At 39.2% G+C, this 22,966-nt stretch overlaps 1 protein-coding gene across 1 annotated transcript in view; it reads left to right on the top strand.

The window, feature by feature from the left end:
* The window catches only part of LOC118389781 (uncharacterized), a 32,067-nt gene continuing 9,101 nt past the window's right edge, over positions 1 to 22,966 (top strand). The window contains exons 1-24 of the mRNA XM_035779626.2: positions 1 to 236; positions 369 to 555; positions 12,113 to 12,392; positions 12,668 to 12,767; positions 12,946 to 13,031; positions 13,399 to 13,483; positions 13,770 to 13,947; positions 15,021 to 15,185; positions 15,311 to 15,457; positions 15,717 to 15,779; positions 15,914 to 16,028; positions 16,169 to 16,305; positions 18,036 to 18,134; positions 19,675 to 19,810; positions 19,984 to 20,097; positions 20,217 to 20,389; positions 20,476 to 20,618; positions 20,717 to 20,826; positions 20,907 to 21,039; positions 21,134 to 21,250; positions 21,351 to 21,450; positions 21,735 to 21,881; positions 21,987 to 22,049; positions 22,149 to 22,270. Of these exons, the coding sequence (XP_035635519.2) occupies positions 394 to 555; positions 12,113 to 12,392; positions 12,668 to 12,767; positions 12,946 to 13,031; positions 13,399 to 13,483; positions 13,770 to 13,947; positions 15,021 to 15,185; positions 15,311 to 15,457; positions 15,717 to 15,779; positions 15,914 to 16,028; positions 16,169 to 16,305; positions 18,036 to 18,134; positions 19,675 to 19,810; positions 19,984 to 20,097; positions 20,217 to 20,389; positions 20,476 to 20,618; positions 20,717 to 20,826; positions 20,907 to 21,039; positions 21,134 to 21,250; positions 21,351 to 21,450; positions 21,735 to 21,881; positions 21,987 to 22,049; positions 22,149 to 22,270 (2,975 nt within the window). The 5' untranslated portion in view covers positions 1 to 236; positions 369 to 393. The remainder of the gene's footprint in view (positions 237 to 368; positions 556 to 12,112; positions 12,393 to 12,667; positions 12,768 to 12,945; positions 13,032 to 13,398; positions 13,484 to 13,769; positions 13,948 to 15,020; positions 15,186 to 15,310; positions 15,458 to 15,716; positions 15,780 to 15,913; positions 16,029 to 16,168; positions 16,306 to 18,035; positions 18,135 to 19,674; positions 19,811 to 19,983; positions 20,098 to 20,216; positions 20,390 to 20,475; positions 20,619 to 20,716; positions 20,827 to 20,906; positions 21,040 to 21,133; positions 21,251 to 21,350; positions 21,451 to 21,734; positions 21,882 to 21,986; positions 22,050 to 22,148; positions 22,271 to 22,966) is intronic.

The following is a 22,966-nucleotide window of genomic DNA, read 5'->3' as shown; positions in this document are numbered from 1 at the left end:
TTGTTGTGTATCTGGTGTGTATAATTTGAATAGCTCCTGTCACAGCCATCCTGCACGGTGCACCTGCACATTTCAAAAAGCATTAGTCGCGCGCTCAAACGACTGTTTGGAATAGTGAGGAGAGCATCGCCAACGGATTTTTTTCTCTACATTTACCCTATTTTTTTCAGAGAAACATTGAAGAAACGGTAGTTATATAGAAGATACAAACGAAAATGTCTTGAATTCAACATCTGGTACGTTTTTTATGATGAAAATAGCTAACTAGTTTTCTTTAACTAATGTAATCGAACTAATTTAGCTAACTAGCTAACGTTAGTAAAAACAGATGGATAAATCCTGTTTTTTTTTCTGGCGGATTTTTACAGATACCATACCAACCGTCCCTTGACAATGGGGTTCGAGGAAATGTACAATATCAAGGAGGAATGCCCGACAACTGTTTTGAAAAAAAACGAGGTCAACATAATTTCTCCGAAACAGAACATTGTACGGATATGGAATTTATTCATCGCCCTAACATCGTTGGTGGCTGTGACAGTGTCTTTATTTGAGGTAGGCAAACGTTAGCTATGTTCTTCCTTGTGAAATATTTCTGTAGCTATGTTGTCAGTATGCAGCACTACTGTTATCTTGGATCACTCCAATATGGTATCCTTCCGCGCGACAGGACACATTTAGAGTGAGTAAGGATTTCAGATGAGCCCAGTGTACGGGGTAGTGCTGCGGCTGACCCCCTTAAATACTTCCACCTCCTTCATTTTACCAGTTTATCCCAGAGAGTATTTGCTTAGTAAGAGCTTTATGTTAAGAGTGTACAAACGCATAAGTATGCCCGCATGGAGCAGCTAGCTAGCTAGCCAGCCTCTCCATCAGGGTGCTCTGCTGCCCGCCCCCCACTCGGTTTGGCTCATGCCAGCTATCTCGTTTGGGTTTTGTCCCTGTTTTTATTACTCGTGACAGTGTACAAACCTTGGCGATACTCTGTTTTGTCGGCCAGTACTGCGGCGCTGAGGGGTTGTCTGTGTGACTTGTCTGTTCACTGTTCCCTTGGAAACCCACATCTCAGCTGTTTTATACTAAGGGTTTGTGTGTAGCTGTGTGTACTATAGTTCTGTTGCACTACTTTACAGTACCGACAGTAACTCATTTTCAGATATATACACTGGGCATTGCACAGTGTGTAGCTGGGTTTACTATGTTTTTTCTGTACAGACGTAACTATGGAAACTACTATACGTAACTATAGTAGTTTCCATTAACTCACATTTACAGCTCTATTACACTTCTGTTTTTCACACCGTGTGTAGTGTGTAGCTGGGTTGGTGCGCAATAGTTTTTCTGTTACACTACTTTACAGTACATACAGTGACTATGCTAGCTCGTTTCACTTGGAAACTCACAGCTCATATCTATTACACTGTTTCAGTGTATATCTGGGTTAGCTATTATTATCTGATCCTGCTGGTCATCTATGAGAGGACCTGGTTCTTCTCTAGGGTTCTTCTTAGGTTCAAGCCTTTCTAGGGAGTTGTTTTCTATCCACCATGCTTCTTTTTCTGCATTGCTTGCTGTTTGGGGTTTTAGGCTGAGTTTCTGTACAGCACTTCGTGACATCGGCTGATGCAAAAATGACTATAAATACATTGATTGATTGAGCTATAGTACTCTTACACTACTTTACAGTACAGATAGTAACTATCCTAGTTTCCCTTAGAAACCCACATAACAGCTAGATGACACTGCTGGTCATATGCAGTGTGTAGCTGGGGTTGCCATATGTTTCTGTTACACTGCAGGGTATACACTACCCGTTTCTTCACACAAAGAGAAATGTCAATTTCCAGTATGGCGTTTCGACGTTGAGAAATGCAAGGTGTCCCTGCCCACAGGCAGTGGACTGTGTCTAAGAACGGTGCCAGTCGGCAGTCATCCTGGGGTGCTTGTCGCTGGCATTGGCAGCTTCTCACAGGCCCAAAGGCCAAACTGAGAGCGGCAAGTGGAGTCCCCATGGGTACTGAACACAGTAATGGAAGGCTACAAACTCTAATTCTGATGCCGGCCACGGCTATAGTTCTGGTGCCTTTTAATGTCTCAGGGTCTTCTGGTGTTGAAGCCCTGGTTGACTGAATGTTTCCGAATGAGTTCAGATGAAGTGTTTCAACCTACATCCTAACCCCTCATTCTGGCCGAGGGTTCTGTCTGACAGACATGTTAATCGGCCATTACAATTGTCCACATATGCCCCTCTTTCTGTTGCGGGTGAACTAAGGGCTTCCCTCAGTTTGTTGTGCATGGCTGGGGCAATGGACACTTACTTTTCGCAGACAGAGCCAATATGAACGTTTTATCAGTTTTCTTTTACTATGGTGAAAGAGTTCTGGGCCACAGCCTATCCAACCGGGCTCTCACATTGCGTTATGGACACTGTTACCGCTAGAGGTCGACCGATTATTGGAGGACCAAAAAAGCCGATACTGATTAATCGGACGATAAAAAAAAAGATTTTTAAAAAACAATGTATTTCTAATAATGACAATTACAACAATACTGAATTAACACTTATTTTAACTTTAATATAATACATCAATTAAATCAATTTAGCCTCAAGTAGATAATGAAACATGTTCAATTTGGTTTAAATTATGCAAAAACAAAGTGTTGGAGAAGAATATAAAAGTGCAATATGTGCTATGTAAGAAAGCTAACATTTTAGTTCCTTGCTCAGAGCATGAGAACATATGAAAGCTGGTGGTTCCTTTTAACATGAGTCTTCAATATTCCCAGGTAAGAAGTTTTAGGTTGTGGTTATTATAGGGCTATTTCCCTCTTTACCATTTGTATTTCATTAACCTTTGACTATTGGATGTTCTTATAGGCACTTTAGTATTGCCAGTGTAACAGTATAGCTTCCTTCCCTCTCCTCGCTCCTCCCTGGGCTCGAACCAGCAACAAAACGACAACAGCCACCACATTGAAGCAGCTTTACCCATGCAGAGCAAGGGAAACAACCACCCCAAGGCTCAGAGCGAGTGAAGTTTGAAACGCTATTAGCGCGCTAACTAGCCAGCCATTTCACTTCGGTCACACATCACGCACAATGAAGTGCTGCTGGCAAAACGCACAACGGTGCTGTTTGAATGAATGTTTACGTGCCTGCTTCTGCCTACCACCGCTCAGTCAGATTATATGCAACACAGGACACGCTAGATAATATCTAGTAATATCATCAACCATGTGTAGTTAACTAGTGATTATGATTGATTGATTGTTTTTTCTAAGATAAGTTTAATGCTAGCTAGCAACGTACATTGGCTTCCTGCATTTGCGTAACAGGCAGGCAGTCTCCTTGTGGAGTGCAACGAGAGAGAGAAGCAGGTCGTTATTGCGTTGGACTAGTTAACTGTAAGGTTGCAAGATTGAATCCCCCGAGCTGACAAGGTGAAAATCGGTCTTTCTGCCCCTGAATGAGGCAGTTAACCCACCGTTCCTCGGCCGTCATTGAAAATAAGAATGTGTTCTTAACTGACTTGCCTAGTTAAATAAAGATTAAATACAGGTGTAAAAAAAAAAAAAAAATGGCACCCAAAAATACCGATTTCCGATTGTTATGAAAACTTGAAATCGGCCCTAATTAATCTACCATTCCAATTAATCGTCGACCTCTAGTTACCGCAGCATTTCAGCTGCCCTACCGGCCTTTACCTTCTACTGGATGAGTAACTGCCTTACCTGGACGAATGGATAGTTTGCCCCATCCAGGGAACAGGCCACAGCGGACACGAGGACCCTCTTGAACCACATTAGAGTTCTGGGCCTCACTGTAAATGAGGAGAAAAGTCACCTGACCCCCTCACAGGAGGTGATCTACCTCGAGATGTCCTTAGACTCGACTTTCATGAGGGCAACAAAATCCTATCCTACCTCAACCGTTTCTAGCTTGGACGAGCCATGTTGGTGTTGAGTAACTGTTGGCACTTTGTCTACTGATGGTGGCTTCACTGTTGGTTCCACTAGGCATTCCCCATCAGGCCACTTCAGTGATGGCCGGCATCCAAAACAACACAGACACAGTCAACTGTTGGTGATGTGTCTGTGTTCGCTATCCCGCTCCTTCCTGATCAGAGTTCTCCGCAGAGAGCTGATGTGCCCTGACGCTCTTTGATGGGTTGGGGTGCCATGTTCATAGGAATGGCGTACACTGCAGCACGCCATGGAGTGGTCAACAATTCAATGTGTTGGAGCTCAGGGTGGTTCACCTAGCTCTCCAACAGTTCCAGCCCAACCTGGTAGGACAGCATTTCCTGGTCCAATGGCTCGGGAGCTCTTGCCATGGGCCCAGAACTGCTTGGCATTACTGCAAGCAGCACATATCCCCGGGGTCCTGAACAATGCAGTGGACATGCTCTTGGACACCCTCAGGTGGTGCTCACTCACGATTGGTCGGCAACGAAGCCATTTCCCCTGATCACAGCTACGCTAGACAAGGTCATTGTGATGGGCCACCAGTGCCATCACAGCAGCAAGATTTGTGACCTGTGACCTGACCTGACAAGAAAAGGGCAACCAGTGAAGAACAAACACCATTGTAAATACAACCCATATTTCTGTTTATTTATTTTCCCTTTTGTACTGTAACCATTTGCACTTTGTTACAACACTGTATACAAACATAATGACATTTGAAATGTCTTTTATTATTTTGTAACTTCTGTGAGTGTGTCATGTCTTTGTCTATACCGGATTAAGTGCTATGACATGCTATTCTATAAAATCCTTTCTCCGTAATTAATATTACCTGATTGAGCTCATGTAAATGTAATTAACTAGAGAGTCGGGGCACCACAAAATAATATTTATAGAGCTGTTATCTTCCGAATAAACTCTTAAAGACCTAGTAATACTTTACATCAATAGCAGTCAATAAGGGTTTTCATTTCAATGTTCATTTGAAATTGCTATGATTGTATTGTTCTTATTTAATGTCTCATTGAGAAGATAATTATTTACATGCATGTTTGTTTCTTAAAATCCCAAATTGTCCACATCATTTTGATAGCAGTCAATCGTCACCTTAATTCAGTCTCATCTGAAAGTTGTAAATTCTTGGTTATCTTCACGAACCCTGGCTAACAAGTTGAATCAGCAATACAAAATTGGAAAATGCAATAAATATTTACTCTGAGCTGTGCTTCGGTAGGTTGATGGTAGATGGTGTTTTTCCCCAAGTGTGCTGTGCCCGGTCAGGGCCCCATTACACAAACACAGGCAATACAGCAGTCTGGTTGGCTTTTTGTTTGCTATCGATACAGAGACTCTCACATTGGATTGTGGAAACTATTACTACAGCATATCGGCTGGCCAACGGCCTCTGACCTCTTCTGTAGGGGCGCATTCTACTAGAGGAATAGCTACATCGTGGGCCCTGCTCCGAGGAGTTCCTCTCAGTGACATTTGCGCCTTGGCCAGTTGGGCATCGTCTAGCACCTTTTCTAGGTACTATCTAGTCAATGTTGCTCCTGCCAATGAGGTGGGGATGGCTGTGCTGGTTGTTGCCTCCGCTTCACTGATTGGGGACGGAGGGACACTGCAACTATAACTGCCCTGAGCTCAGGCCTACGGGACTTTGCTCTCTGTCTGGCCCTTACCTAGTTCACGAATGAATCTGGTATTGTGATACCATATTGGCGTGATCCAATATAGTGCTACATAACGAAGGTTACGTATGTAACCACGGTTATGTGCACTATTGGATCAATCCAATCCTCTTTGTCTGTGATCCACGTAAAAAGACACAAGGTGGAAGTAGTGCGGTGGCAGCTATTTAAGGGGGTCAGCCTCAGCACTACCCAGTACATGGAACTAATCTGAAATCCTTACTTGGAATGTATCCTGCCGCACGGAAGGATACCTACCATATTAGAGTGATCCAATAGGCAACATAACTGTGGGTATATACGTATCCTTCATTTAAGTCTACCACAGTACGAGTCATAATAAAAACCTAGTGATCAAACACGAAAGTGGTTCCAATCGTTTTTCGACCATTCATTTTATCCATAGTGGATTCTTAGAAACACTTCGAATAAGTGCTCTGTTTTGTGTAGGCTTACCCAGGCGTGAAGTTTTGATAAGCGTGTAAATCTCTCTCGGACAAGGTGACTTTTATTATCAACATAATCGCCTGTATTTACCCACCCCAAAATTAAATGCTAATTAGCTGCTAATGTGGCTATCATACAGAACTACAAATGCCTGTCTCAAGCTTCATGTCACTGACCAGTGCCATAAAGATCAGGATGAGACTGCCAAATCGAGGCAAAGGTAAGAATATCTGGATTAACTATCCAATGTTAGCTACATTTTGTAATTACTAAATTGGTCCAAGTTGTTTAAATTGACAATTCTGTTAACTGTCTTGGGTGATTTAAAAAAAAAAAAAAAATACCTGTTATCTAGCTAGCTAGCTCATGGTTAGCAAGTTAGCAACATTAGCTTGGCTAGATGGCTACATAAACCGTCTATTTGTCCAGCCATTTAAATGCATGAGAAATTAATAAAAACAAGTTTAACCTTCTTTGGCTTTTATAAACCAACATTCTAGCTTGCTAGTTATCTAGCTAGCTAATTTATATGGTGAAGCTAGGGCTAGGCATTCTTGATCATTCTTGATAATGTTTGATATATAACGCATGCTCCACTCTCAAGTTGAAGTTGAACTTGTTTACTGATTCCATGACGGCGGCTGTTAAGAAGAAGGGAGCAGCTGCAAACCAGAAGACTGCAGCCATGGCAGCACTGGTCCACACCTGCCCTGTCTGTCAGGTGAGTAGTATTGGTTGGTACTGTATGTGCCTTTAGGTTCCTCTCCATGTGTAGGCTATTGTACTGGCATGTGTGGTACAATCTTTCATATGTGTAGTAGTTTGTTCCATCGTATTGCTTAGTTTGTCATTTTTGTCTATTTTGAATTAAAATCTAAGCCATAGATGATTTACTTCCTCCATTTTGTACTTGACCTTTATAGATGCAGACCAGAAGATATTCAAGCAGCACTTTGAGAGTAAGTAACATTCTTTCATTGTTCACACACAGTAGACATTGTAAACCACCATGTTGTCGACAAAATGCTGTCCTCAATGCTTAAGTTGTATTGTCTATGGCTCAATTTGTGGAAATGCTGTGATCAAACATAATTGTTAATGTTGTGACTCACAGACACACGATGACCACGATTTGAATGCTGCAACAGACGGACTAACGTCAAGGGACATGCCTGGACCCCGAGTATGACTGGACATGGGCTGGATATTTGTGACACTGACCTAAAAGGGGTGCAGAAAGCACACCAGCACCCTATTTTATTTTTTATTCCATGACCAACCATCTCTAACTGCCTCTTATTTCACACTATGCCTCTTATGCCCTATGGTCCCTTAACTTCAGACACTTTAAACCTCTTTAAACCTACCCTACCCTTTGCCTATGCTGCTTCCTTCACTTGTTCTTCTCCTGATTTGATAACATCTAGACTCACTAACAATTTTAAGTGTTGCGGTGTACTGTTTTTGCTACCTTTTTCTCACCTGTGTAACGATGTCCTGCTTATTCTGGGGTTCAGACTGAATGCAGTGGAAAATGTGCTGCTCACAATTAACAGCAGCAACATGGACCTGTTAAATTGACCAGAAGGGTGTTGATATAGCTGAGTTTAGGCATGGCTTCCTTGTTTTGAGTCTGTTAAATGTGTTTCTTATTTGTTCTCGTTTAATTCCTAAACTGGAAAAGCAGAAGAATCTGTACGCTATTGGATAGTTATAACAGTTCATATGGTGCTCATCAATGTCACAGGTTTGTGGTATTGATTAATAAATCATTGAATGAATACTTAAATTCAGATGTTTATATGTTATGTCTAAAAGTCATATGTATGCATTGTTTACTATTTTGATTTCTTTAAAACAATGTAATTGTTGGAGTGCAGGTGTTTGACTTGATTGATGGGTGACTAAGTGCATTCCTGTCAAATAAATATGCTTAATTTATTCATGATTTTGGATACATTCTGCAATGGGTTAATCTGGCATTGGATCTGCAACAGAACATGTCAACAAGTTAGTTCTGAATTGTTTTAATACATTGGTGTGTTCTGACACCATGAAATAGATTTCACCTGGTTCATATAGTTACCAGAAATTATAAGGGATTAAATAACGACCTCCAACGGCTAAAGGAGAAGAGGATCTGGTAAAATAAGGGTGTCGCTAATATCATGTAGGTAGGTAGCAAGCTAGCTATATAGCTTCTTTGCAGAAAACTTACCTAGTATTCATGGCACATTTATACATATGTGTCTACCACAGTACGAGACAAGACCAAATGCCTAAAAATAAATATGGGACTGTACATTAGTGTTCAATAAATATTTCATTTTTGCCCTTCTTACATCAACTGATATCTCAAAGTGCTGTACAGAATACCCAGCCTAAAACCCCCAACAGCAAGCAATGCAGGTGTAGAAGCACGGTGGCTAGGAAAAACTCCCTAGAAAGGGAGTCAAGGTAGCTAGTAGCTAGCTAGCTGACAGTAAAGGTGTCAGAGGTAAGGTGTCAGCTAGAGGTGACGTGCAGGATTCGTCGTCTTCCATGATGTTAATTTTTATGCTAATATATACTGAACAAAAATATAAATGCAACATGCAACAATTTCAACAATTTTACTGAGTTACAGTTCATATAAGGGGCGGATCCATGGGCGGTCCTCGGAGGGCATAGGCCCACCCACTTGGGAGCCAGGCCCAGCCAATTAGTTTTTCCCCACAAAAGGGCCATATGACAGACATAAATACTCTTCATTGTCATCAGCTGGCTGGATGTCTGGTCTCAGACGATCCCGCAGGTGAAGAAGCCGCATGTGGAGGTCCTGGGCTGGAGTGATTACACGTGGTCTGCGGTTGTGAGGCCAGTTGGACTTATCATGTCAAATTCTCTAAAATTACGTTGGAAGCGGCTTATGATAGAGAAATTAACATTCGGTTCTCTGGCAACATCTCTGGTGGACATTCCTGCAGTTGGCATGCCAATTGCACGATCCCTCAACTTGAGATACAGTGCCTTGCGAAAGTATTCGGCCCCCTTGAACTTGCGACCTTTTGCCACATTTCAGGCTTCAAACATAAATATATAAAACTGTATTTTTTTGTGAAGAATCAACAACAAGTGGGACACAATCATGAAGTGTTGTTTAAAGTTTGCCACAAGCCACCTGGGAGACACATCAAACATGTGGAAGAAGGTGCTCTGGTCAGATGAAACGAAAATTGAACTTTTTATCAACAATGCAAAACGTTATGTTTGGCGTAAAAGCAAAACAGCTCATCACCCTGAACACACCATCCCCACTGTCAAACATGGTGGTGGCAGCATCATGGTTTGGGCCTGCTTTTCTTCAGCAGGGACAGGGAAGATGGTTAAAATTGATGGGAAGATGGATGGAGCCAAATACAGGACCATTCTGGAAGAAAACCTGATGGAGTCTGCAAAAGACCTGAGACTGGGACGGAGATTTGTCTCCCAACAAGACAATGATCCAAAACATAAAGCAAAATCTACAATGGAATGATTCAAAAATAAATATATCCAGGTGTTAGAATGGCCAAGTCAAAGTCCAGACCTGAATCCAATCGAGAATCTGTGGAAAGAACTGAAAACAGCTGTTCACAAATGCTCACCATCCAACCTCACTGAGCTCGAGCTGTTTTGCAAGGAGGAATGGGAAAAAATGTCAGTCTCTCGATGTGCAAAACTGATAGAGACATACCCCAAGCGACTTACAGCTGTAATCGCAGCAAAAGGTGGCGCTACAAAGTATTAACTTTAGGGGGCTGAATAATTTTGCACGCCCAATTTTTCCGTTTTTGATTTGTTAAAAAAGTTTGAAATATCCAATAAATGTTGTTCCACTTCATGATTGTGTCCCACTTGTTGTTGATTCTTCACAAAAAAATACAGTTTTATATCTTTATGTTTAAAGCCTGAAATGTGGCAAAAGGTCGCAAAGTTCAAGGGGGCCGAGTACTTTCGCAAGGCACTGTATCTGTGGCATAGTGTTGTGTGACAAAAATGCACGTTTTAGAGTGGCCTTTTGTGTCCCCAGAAGAAAGTGCACCTGTGTAATGATCATGCTGTTTAATCAGCTTATTGATATTCCACTCCTATCAGGTGGGTGGACTATCTTGGCAATGAAGAAATGCTCACTAACGGATGTAAACAAATGGGTGCACAAAATTTGAGAGAAATATGCTTTTTGTGCATATGGAAAATTTCTGTGATCTTTTATTTCAGCTCATGAGACATGGGACCAACACTTTACATGTTGTGTTTATATTTTTGTTCAGTGTATATATATATATATATAAATACGGTAAGTCACCTTGTCCGAGAGAGATTTACACAGTTATCAAAACATCACGTCAGGGTAAGCCTACATGAAAGTCTTTCTAAAATCCACAAAGAACAAAATGAATGGTGAAAAAACTATTGGAACTATTTCCGTGTTTGACCGTTAGGTTTTATGGGTATTTTATGACCCGTCCACTGTGGGGCTCAATATTACCTCGCGTGTAAACTAGCTAGAATAACGGTAGCTCGTGATCAGGGCAAGTGCTGTGCTACAACACTACAAAGTCAGATTTAAAGGGGCAAACTGCAGTTGCTACATCTATTTTTGGACTTATAAATTAATGATATGTACCCATTGATTCTTGACGACTATAACTTATGCCTCATTATCTTAGTTTCACTGTCGTAACCCATCAGAGCCCAAAATAGGCTATAGCTTGTTTTTTTCTTCTTCTATTTGTAAACAAAGTACCCTGTGTGGCCTCATCATGGTTAAAACTAGAATTTTGATGTCATGGATTGTCAGTCCTTGCATCCATAGCGCTGTTTATGAATTTGAGTGGTTACATTTCTCCAGCAAAATATCAATTTAATTCTTATCAAAACATTATTAGACATGTATATAATATTATAAAGAAATACTGATATTTTAGCACAATTACAGTAAATTAGCATATTCTATCAAACCAAAATATATATATTTTTCCCATAAATAATAATCTGCAACTTTTCTTTTCAAAGGACAACCCACACTAGTACTAAAAAGCTGATTTACGATCATTTGAATATAGTATCATTTCGTTTTTAGAAATGTTAAGTAAATATAATTTTTGTTTGTGGTATTTATGTGGTAAAAACGACTGCTATTTAAAGGGCCGGTACACCCAGTATTTTAATATACTTAATTTTATCGACAAATGTTATCCATCCATTCATCCTGAGAGACAATGACACAAAATACGGTTTCGTTTTCTTTATTTACTTACCTCACATCCAGCATTAGCATCGCTACTAGAGAATCAATAGGTGTGTTAGGGCTTATGGTAGGATACCTAAAAAAGCATGCCCAAATCATCCAAGTCTCTTTAAATCAAATGTTATAGCAAACCAATTACCATAATACGTGGCACATATAGAATATTGGAGTATATTATAGGAATTCTATAATATTTCCTGTAAAATAACTTTTTTTTTCTGAGAATACACACCAATACAGCACTATGTGTACATATAGATGGGAAGCTGGTTTCTGTATTACAGTTCTACCAAGTATTCATTCCACTGAAATAGTTTTATGAGCTGTTTTGAATGCAACTAAGCATATATGTATGGTAATATTGATTGTAAAAAATGTTAAAATGCACTGTATATAATTTTTTTAAATTATTTAATATATCATAGAAGGCCGTTTTTTGCACTAGATTGCAGGAAATGGCATTTATATGTGTTCAAAAAGTCTCTGAGTCCAAAGGAGGGTGCCTCCCCACAGCCGTACTCAGAAGCACCACCTTGTTAAAACATCCATTGGCGGATTTTTATATGCGCTAAAATAAGATTATTTTGGTTTTGTACACAGCCATATGATATGTGGTATAGAAAAGTACAATCTTAGGCGAATGCATGGGAGCTATATCTCTGCAGATGATCTGTCTATCTGCTCAAAATCACTGAGACAGATCCCCCTCCAGCTAACCTTTTTGTTTTGGTTTTAGCTGTTCTTCAACTCCGCTATCCCTGTCGTTGTCGGGATAAGATACTGCCTGGATGTGATCTTCCTGTTGAACATCATCTCACGCTTTTACATTGGATATGAAAGTAATGGTGTAGTCATAATTGATTCTAAACCAGTGCAGAGAAAATATCTCCGAACATGGTTTATCATGGACCTGTTGGCTGTTCTTCCCTTTGAGACTCTGAGATATGCCTCGCCTGAATTGCATTTTATGCATATCAATCGATGTCTAAGAGTCTTACGGCTGTTTGACATATTATGTAAGTTTCTTGATTTCATTTGATTGTTTTATTGTACAACAGTGATGACATTAATCACTACTGTATTTGTAAACCACCTAAAGCCCTAACTTTAAAAAAAAAAAGAATAATGGTACATGTCAATGATTAACATAATGACAACAAGATAAAATTCTAGAATTCTATTTGCTGTGGCAAAAAAAACAGTTAGCTTAATTTATATTGTAAAAATTCTTCCAAAACGGCAAATTAATCCAATCTTAACCTGTATATACTGTCTCATTGTTTCAATTAAGCGTCCTTTGGAAAAGAACCTGACACCAACAAGATACATGTTGCAGTCCTGAATTCCTTTTCTATTGTTGTCCTCAGTGTTCAAGTCTCTGCGTGTGCCTGGTGAGTTGGTCTTTTAGTCAAAATTACATGGCCCTTCAAACCACCCACCATTCAAAGGCCCCTTTACAAGTAATACTATGACATTGACATGGTTTTTCCTTCAGTCTCAAGATGAAAGATAAAATACTTGCATTTTAAAGTTGAATTCCTTATTATCTTCTTTATTTTTGCATACTAGGTACAATCAGGTGTGTATAGCTGCTCATGGTGGCCATCCAAGGGAGTGTCCAAAAGAGGAGAACTGGTTACAGCTGTTGCCAGAGTGTAAGTTTTAGAGTTTTCTTTGTTTGCAAAATGAGGTAGTTAGCTTGGTACTGTATGTATGTAGAGCAGGGCTCTACAGTGCAACCATTTTACTCACATATGCGCCTAAATATTTTGCTGTGCAACCTGTAATTTTCATCTAGGAGGGAAAAAAGAGTCAGCATAGAGCCCTGATGTAGAGCAAAACATTCTCTAATGACTGGCAACAGAGATGGGATTTGTTTCATAAGTGTTGATCAACGATGTAATCCCATCATTGGTGTTAATAAACATGTTGACAACACTAAGATGTTAATAAATGTATCATTGTAGCTGCATGTATGAATGAGTCATTGTTATGTATTGAATTCAATGTTTTTTCTTGAAGTCTCAACCAATTTGACAGGAGTAACAGATTTAGAGTTTTATGCCACGTCACTATACTGGTCTGCAATAACTCTATGTTCTGTGGGGTAAGTAAGTTGCTTTTTAGTGAGTTTAAATATATATATAATTTTTTACCAGTACCACTTTTATATAGTGAGCGATGTTAGACAAAGGCTATTAAACATCACAAAATAACCATCTGGGCTACCTATAACCACATGGATGCTTTGTGACGTTCTCCATACATTTGTGTTCCCCTGTATTTGCATTAGTTTGTTTTTGATGGGCACAGGTGTTTTGTATTGAATGCTTTAGAATACTGGTCATTTTTCATAAAGAACTGAAAGTATAATAATATTTAGATTTTCTTAGCTATGGAGACATACATGCTATGAAGATCCCGGAGGTTATGGTTGCCTCACTGGTAATGGTGCTTGGTTTATTTGCCTTCATTGGAGTCATCGCAACTGGAATGAGCTCCATAATTAGCAATCTGGATGCCCGGAGAGGAAGGTTCTGCCATCGAATGGAGTCCATTTGTCTTCATATGGTATATCTCAACACCCATTGACATAATTAAGTGATAATGCCCAAAAAGACGGTGTTTGGAGGATATATTGGCACGTGTGTTGTTAGGGAAAACCCTGTCAATATGTCCTCCAAACACCGGTTTCGAGGGTATTATCACTTTTATACAACGGGTTACCAAAATATTCAAATAATGATTGACATATTTTAATTAAAAATGTTATTTTGATTAATTTATTCATACTATTTTATTCTTCCACAAGATATAGTCCCGACACAAATCTAGGGTTGCTACCCAAGCCTGTTGGTCGTTCTATCGGTTCGGTAGCTAGAGACGCGACCCAGGTGTTCAGTCTTTTTGTTCTGTATCTATGGCAGTCGTTCTAAGTGTTCCATTGCCATACTGGCTGGCACCGTTCTTATCCCTTACTTGCTGGCTAGCCAACTACGGCTAACTTACAGTCACGCCAAAAAGTGCAGCCAGAATAACAGCAAAGTAGATTCATTTTCATTTGTTTAAGCTGTTTTTTAATCAGGACACTGTTGTTCAAAGGAGCTAGCCAACAACTCAGCTAACACACTTCAAACTCAAGCTGGAATGGCTGCAAACAAGCTGCAATAGATTTTGTTTAATCTTTTTTCAATTGACATTTCTTTGCATATATCCCCCCAAAATTATGCCAGCTGATTAATGATTTAGTCTGGCTGAGAAACGCTGCCTGCTTGTCTGTCTCGTCCCGACACGTTCATTACTATGGGACAGCTGGAGATCGAATTTGGATATTGAAACAATGTTGCAAATGTCGGAGAGACAGACAGGAAGGTTTATACAAATCTCTGCTGTTAAAAACTAAATGTTAGTCTAAAAGACGTGAGATAATGTCTAGATGCTTTTTATAGTGGAGATCAAGTTAATAAATTGCTTGACTGGGCTGATTAGACAGTGGATAGGCAGTTTAACGTCATAGATTTAGCCGATGGTAACTTGTGGAATAGACACCGTCTAGAATCCAGTTTGAACCAATCTGCATTCAGGATGTATAAAAAATGAATAATCGTGATAAAAACAAACAGCTTTTCTTTGTCTTTTTCCAGAAACAAATGGGATTGCCAGAGGAAGTTCAAACATGGGTGCATAAATATTACTATTATCTGTGGACGCATCGCAAAGGCAGTATAATCGCTGGCCTACTGGATGACCTTCCTTTTGCGCTACATTCAGAAATATCCTCTGCTTGTTACAAACCTCTGATGAAAAAGGTAAGATTTGTTTTAATGTGTAGCTTGGTTTGGTCAGCCATGTATGATCCTTATAGTACTCAGATAAAGTCAAAGGCTTGAACTGTTGAGACAATGAGTATTCAATGTTTTGTATTCTCTTTCAGACATCCCTGTTTCATGATACCGAAGATGGCTTCAAAAGGGCTTTGTCACTTAAATTCAACACCTACACATACAGTCCTGGACAAATTTTGGCAAAGCCTGGAGAAATCAATCAAAATGCATACTACATTGAACATGGAGTGGTGCAGGTACATTTAGTTTTATCTATGAATATCAGCAGTCATCACTTTGATGCCATCATAATGAATAATAGTTTTTCATTCAACATGATTAAACTAGTTAGTACAAAACTGTAATCGATCATCCAAGTCTTTACCAAACTAAAGTGAAAATGTATAGTCCTATGCTGTAAACATTGAGTGTCCAACCAAATTTAGATTTCCATATTTCAAAATGAATTCATTAGAAAATTGCTTTCGTTTACAAATTATTATGCCCTCCTTACAGGTATTAGGAGATAATCATTGTGACAAAGTTGCCCGTTTGCTACCTGGATCGTTAATTGGAGAGGTATGGCAAAGAGCATCACGTCTGTTTTGATATTTTGAAGTATTTAAAAAAAAAAAAATGTTTTAATGTGTTTGTAAGCTATTCCATGGGCTTATGCATCATGTGTGTGTAAAATATGATTATTGTCCTTCAAGGCTTATCTGATGTACAGAATTCCGAGAAACACTACGATTTGTGCAGCAACATTGTGTGAAATTTGTGTGTTGGAACGCAGTGATCTTCTTGCATTGTTTGCGGATTACCCAGAAGGTAGGTATAGTTTTTTTTAAATCACATTTTGAACATATTGTTTAATGTAATGTACATCCTTTGAAATCTGTTCTTTGAAATCTGTATTTTCTGTGACATTACAAATACTGTCATATTGCAAAATAAAATATCTTCAACAGCTGGTTTGAAGATAGCAAGAACAGCTCAAAAACGGCTGCATAATGTTAAGCATCCTATTAGGGAAGCCTTTGCTCTAGGAGTGGCATCGAACCCCCAGAATGTGGTTTTTCAGAAGGATTTAAGTGTAAATCTGTTGGTAAGTATGAGTTCTATCACAAGCCATTTCATCCAGTGTTGATGCTTCAGCGATGAACAGTACCCGTCAAAAGTTTGGACACACCTACTCATTCAAGGGTTTTTCTTTATTTTAACTATTTTCTACATTGTAGAATAATAGTGAAGATGTCAAAACCATGAAATAACACATATGGAATCATATAGTAATGTTAGCAGTTGATGTTATTCTTTAATTTTACCTTTATTTAACTAGGCAAGTCAGTTAAGAACAAATTCTTATTTTCAATGACCGCCTAGGAACAGTGGGTTAACTGCCTTGTTCAGGGCCAGAACGACAGATTTTTGCCTTGTCAGCTCAGGGATTTAATATTGCAACCTTGCGGTTACAAGTCCAACGCTCTAACCACTAGGCTACCTGCCGCCACTTAATAAAACAGACCCCAAAGCAAATCAGGGGGAGGTAAATAGGGTTATTCAAAGAGGATAAATCATAGTTATGCTGAGAGGTAGATGGTAGATGGTCGTTCCTTCCCTGTCCTCAGTGATTCTCTACTGTGATTCTCTCCACAGAACAAAGGGACAGAATGTAGTTTTATAACCCAGCCCTAGCCTGTGATTGACCAATTACAATTCCTTGCAATAAAACTGTGCCAATAGCCAAATAACAAGTATCCTATTTCAGGTTGGACCAATAAGCACGTGCCATATGTAGCTATAAGTTCAGGACTGACATTCCTAACAGATGTTGAACTGAAAACCAACTATTTCCATTGATAATTCCCTATTGACTGTTAGTACTCCATTGACCTCTCGTCCTCTGCGTTGTGTATTTATCGTTGAAATATTCTTACAGTAACCAAAAAAAAATGTTAAACAAATCAAAATGCATTTGACATTTTAGATTCTTCAAAGTAGCCATCCTTTACCTTGATGACAGCTTTGTATGCTCTTGGCATTCTCTCAACCTGCTTCACCTGGAATGCTTTTCCAACGGTCCAACTCATCCCAAACCATCTCAATTGGGTTGAGGTCGGGTAATTGTGGAGGCCAGGTCATCTGATGCAGCACTCCATCACTCTCCTTCTTGGTCAAATAGCCCTTACACAGCCTGGAGGTGTGTTGGGTCATTGTCCTGTTGAAAACAAATGATAGTCCCACTAAGTGCAAACCAGATGGGATGGAGTATCGCTGCAGAATGCTGTGGCAGCCATGCTGGTTAAGTGTGCTTTGAATTCTAAATAAATCACTGACAGTGTCACCAGCAAAGCACCTCTGCTTGTTTGAGCTGTTCTTGCTGTAATATGGACTTGGTCTTTTACCAAATAGGGCCATCTTCTGTATACCACCCCTACCTTGGCACAACACAACTGATTGGCTCAAACACATTAAGAAGGAAATTCCACAAATTAACTTTTAACAAGGCACACCTGTTAATTGAAATACATTCCAGGTGACTACCTCGTGAAGGTGGTTGAGAGAATGCCAAGAGTGTGCAAAGCTGTCATCAAGGCATAGGGTGGCTACTTTATAAAATATATTTAGATTTGTTTAACAATGGTTGCTACATGATTCCATATGTGTTATTTCATCGTTTTGATGTCTTCACTATTATTCTACAATGTAGAAAATTGTAAAAAAAAAAATAAAGAAAAACCCTGGAATGAGTAGGTGTGGCCAAACATTTGACTGGTACTGCACGTCTATTTGACTTGGTGTGATGTTATTGTATTTAATTATTTTCCTTTTCAGCCAAGGGATCAGAAGATTTTTACATTGTTTATGGAATATCTTGCAAACCAGTCCCACAATGTCTCTTCACCAGTTAAAACATCTACAGATGTGAAACGGGTAGGTTAGATGAACGAAGAACATTTATTTCATTGTACAGTTGAAGTCGGAAGTTTACATACACTTAGGTTGGAGTCATTAAAACTAGTTTTTTTCAACCACCACTAATTTCTTGTTAACAAACTATAGTTTTGGCAAGTCGGTGAGGACATCTACTTTGTGCATGACACAAGTAATTTTCGCAACAATTGTTTACAGACAGATTATTTCACTTATAATTCACTGTATCACAATTCCAGTGGGTCAGAAGTTTACACACACTAAATTGACTGTGCCTTTAAACAGCTTGGAGAATTCCAGAAAATGATGTCATGGCTTCAGAAGCTTCTGATAGACCAATTGACATGATTTGAGTCAATTGGAGGTGTACCTGTGGATGTATTTCAAGGCCTACCTTCAAACTCAGTGCATCTTTGCTTGACATCATGGGAAAATCAAAAGAAATCAGCCAAGACCTCAGAAATAAAATTGTAGACTCCCATAAGTGTGGTTCATCCTTGGGAGAAATGTCCAAATGCCTGAAGGTACCACGTTCATCTGTACAAACAATAGTATGCAAGTATAAACACCATGGGACCATGCAACCGTCATACTGCTCAGGAAGGAGACGCGTTCTGTCTCCTAGAGATGAACATACTTTGGTGTGAAAAGTGTAAATCAATCCCAGAACAACAGCAAAGGACCTTGTGAAGATGCTGGAGGAAACGGGTACAAAAGTATCTATATCCACAGTAAAACGAGTCCTATATCGACATAACCCGAAAGGCCGCCCAGCAAGGAAGAAGTCACTGCTCCAAAACCGCCATAAAAAAAGCCAGACTACGGTTTACAACTGCACATGGGGACAAAAATTGTACTTTTTGGAGAAATGTCCTCTGGTGTGATGAAACAAAAATATAACTGTTTGGCCATAATCTCAACACATCAGTCAGGAAGTTAAAGCTTGGTCGCAAATGGGTCTTCCAAATGGACAATGACCCCAAGCATGCATCCAAAGTTGTGTCAAAATGTTTTGAGGACAACAAAGTCAAGGTATTGGAGTGGCCATCACAAAACCCTGACATCAATCCTACAGAAACTTTGTGGGCAGAACTGAAAAAGCATGTGCGAGCAAGGAGGCCTACAAACCTGACTCCGTTACACCAGCTCTGTCAGGAGGAATGGGCCAAAATTCACCCAACTTATTGTGGGAAGCTTGTGGAAGGCTACCCAAAACGTTTTACCCAAGTTAAACAATTTAAAGGCAATGCTACCAAATACTAATTGAGTGTATGCAAACTTCTGACCCACTGGGAATGTGATGAAAGAAATAAAAGCTGAAATAAATAATTCTCTAATGTTATTCTGGCATTTCAAATTCTTAAAATAATGTTGTGATCCTATCTGATCTACGACAGGGAATTTTTACTAGGATTAAATGTCAGGAATTGTGAAAAACTGAGTTTAAATGTATTTGGCTAAGGTGTATGTAAACTTCTGACCTCAACTGTATATCCTTCTATGAGTGCTTTATGTCTTGATTTATTTTGTTTGTTCCCAGTCTTTTTGGATGACAACTATTCGACCAGATGGCATTTTTGCTCAGAAGTGGGAGGTTTTTATGTTTTGGTGTATCACCATTTCAATTTTTATCGAAACATGGGTACTTTTTTTCACCAACAACCTAGACACAAAGGGTGAGTCGTGTTGTAATTTTTCAATGACCTGATTTTCCAGACCACCACTAGAACAACTGTAAACTCTTTTGTTGAAAAAAATGCATCCACCACTAAAGGTTAGCGAGTCCTTAAATCTAAAATGAATCAATTACTGAAAATGTTTTTGAAGTTTTTTTTAAATGGCTTTACAGGCTTTTACAATGAAGGATGGGGTGTGTTCTATCTTACAATCAGCTCATTGGTTGATGTTTTTGCCATTATCGACATATTTGTGAACCTCCGCACAGAAGTTTTTACAAAAGATGGTAATGTGTTGGTCTTCGTTGTTTTATAGAAAAATGTACTTACTCACTTTGATACTGATGCCATTTCAGTGAATAGAAACACGCATGTTAATTGTGGTTTATTTTTTCTGTTAACAAAGGCTATCAAGCTGACATAATGGGTATTTTTGACAACTATCGAAAATCTTGGAATCTATATTATGACGTCCTGGCTGTTGTCCCTTTGGACTTCTTCTCTTTTACAACAAGTGGAGAAGCACATTGGAGAGTTTTAGGCTATGTCCGATGGAATCGTCTTATTTGGATTCGGAAGGTAACAAGTTTAATATCTCATAGTTTTTATGACCATGTAGGTCATTGTGAGGCTTGAACCTGAACACAAATGTTCTTACATTCCAGGTGTGTTTGTTTTTCAACAAAAAAGAAAATGACATGGATAAGAACCTGTTTGAGCTAAGAACGGCTAAATGTCTTTTCCTCCTGATTTTCTCTGTGCACTGCTGCTCTGGAGTAATGTATCTCACAGGCTGCAAGGACTTCAGGTAATACTCCAATCTTTTAGAAAAAAAGACAATGGTTTGGAAGTGTTAATGACTTCTGTTTCAATTGATGTTTAGACAAATATTACATTTTTCCATAGGTGTGATGAAGAGTCATGGGCCTGGAACACAGGACTGAAAGCCAGCCATAGCAACTTGTATCATTATATGATTTCTGTTTACTGGACCACAACAAGCATGACAACCATTGGTAAGATTAAGTCCACCCCGCTCAGTTAATACAACAGTACAATGCCTTAAACGTTTCATAACTGAATATTTCTCTCTCAGGATATGGTGACATTGTTCCCAACACTATGAAAGAGCGACTTACTGCTGTGTTTGTTTGCTTCATTGGCTTGTTTGTCTTTAACTACATTATCAGTCAAGTCTATGCCACATTGGCCAGTCAGAATGCTGCCAGGTAAATCTTTTTTACTTTTGTATGTTTTTTAATCTTAAGTGTGTATTGATGTGCATTGGTTTATAACTCCTAAGCAAGACTATCTTTTCTCCAGGGTTACATTTCAGAATCTCCTCTCAGCTATGACCAACTTCATGGAAAGCCATGACCTTAGTGTATCTCTTCAAACAAGGGTCACTGAGTATATGAGTCTTCTTTGGTCAAAGTACCAGTAAGGTTTTTTTTTTTTTTTTTTTTTTCATTTTTCAAATATATCTCAGAGGTCATTCCTTTCAATAGACCAAATATGTATTATTATTTTTATGTTTCAGGGGTCAAGCATACCCAGGGGGCCAATTTTTAATGCATGACTTGCCAATCGAACTTCAACAGATTGTCCTGATGAAAGAGAGAGGGAGGTTCTTGTCAAAGGTATCCATATTTGTTTTGTACAGTATGTACCTGTATGCTGATAAAGACAGTCATATCACATATTTTGTAGTTAGGAAGAAAAACACATTGCAGACTGTTTATAAAGGAAATCGATTTTTCATACAGCTTTAACTTAATTTACAATCATAACAGGGCACTGTTATGTTTTTGAGTCAGTTATGAGCTCATCAGTTATTTCTTCTTTCATCGCAACCATCATCCGTTTTATACAGCATAATCGACCTATGTTTAAATTAAGAGGGCCATTTATTTTTATTCAACAGATTCCTTATTTCGAGCAAGCTGGACAAGCGTTCATTCGGGACCTGGCATCAACCTCTGTCATGTATTTCTTTCCCAGAGGGGAGATCATCCAGTACAGTGAAACTATTACCAGAGAACTATTTTGCATTCGAAGAGGGACTTGCCAGGTTAGTATGAAATAGTTATGCTTGTATGAATGATATGTAATGTGTATTCTCACCCCCCCATTTGTTTCTGTTTTTACAAATAAATCCTTTGATTTGACTTTCAAGATTCTAAGTGATGACTTGTCTGAAATTGTTGGACTCTACGGTGAAGGAATGTATTTCGGGGAGGTAATATTTACAAAGACATTTCCTCAAGCAGAGTTTTGATTGAATACTTTTATTCATATTTGGAATGTTACACTGAATACTCATTGGATCTAATTTCAGGCTGGATTTTTGTTTGGAAAACAAGCTACAATGACCGTCCGTGCAAAGACTCATTGTGAGATATTAGTGATCGATTTTGACAAAATTAAATCTGTTCTGGAGAGATACCCGGTCATTGAAAGGTACATCTATTTTAACACTTGGAGCTCTAGTTTCAGTTGGTGCCAGTGTCAAACGCACGTTAGTTTGCAATTTCGTGATGTAAAAACTGGAGAAATGCCATTTCCAAGCCCTAAAGCCAGGTTCGGGAATTGACCCCGTCTTATATCAGCTCGCTTGCACTCAGATGGGAGGGTAGACATATTTGAGGTTTGTCCTTAAAATCATGATCCAAAGTGCCAATTTCAGGCAGCGCTGATAGGGATTATAAAACCAACCAAAAGCTGGTTTTAGCGGTTACGCATGTGGTAATGGGATGCATTTGGAAGGCGGTAACAGCCTATCCAGCGGTGATGCACACTGACAATATTGCGCATGGAACATGAGTAGCCTTTATACTTCGTATTTAGAAACATAAAAAAAATTCATGTTTCTTCCTATTTCGTTTATTTGGTTAAAAACCAAGCATAACCTCCCCTGCTCTCAATGAAGGCTTTGTTTTTGTCCTGTCCACTGCAATAGCGAAGTAGTCAAGACTCGATAAGGATTTGGCTCCTGAGACCGTTTGGAAATACATCTTAATCACCTAAGCTTTATTAATATATCAAGTTTGAGAGGAGTAAAACAGTGAGCTGATATTCCCTTTTTATCTATACATTGTAGGCAGACTCACATTATTTTAGCCATGCAGGTCCCGTTTTGGACGTGCTTATTAAAAC

The sequence above is a fragment of the Oncorhynchus keta genome, chromosome 11 (genome assembly GCF_023373465.1).
Source record: "Oncorhynchus keta strain PuntledgeMale-10-30-2019 chromosome 11, Oket_V2, whole genome shotgun sequence".
Classification (NCBI taxonomy): Eukaryota; Metazoa; Chordata; class Actinopteri; order Salmoniformes; family Salmonidae; genus Oncorhynchus; species Oncorhynchus keta.
This window is presented reverse-complemented; position numbering and strand designations above follow the sequence as displayed.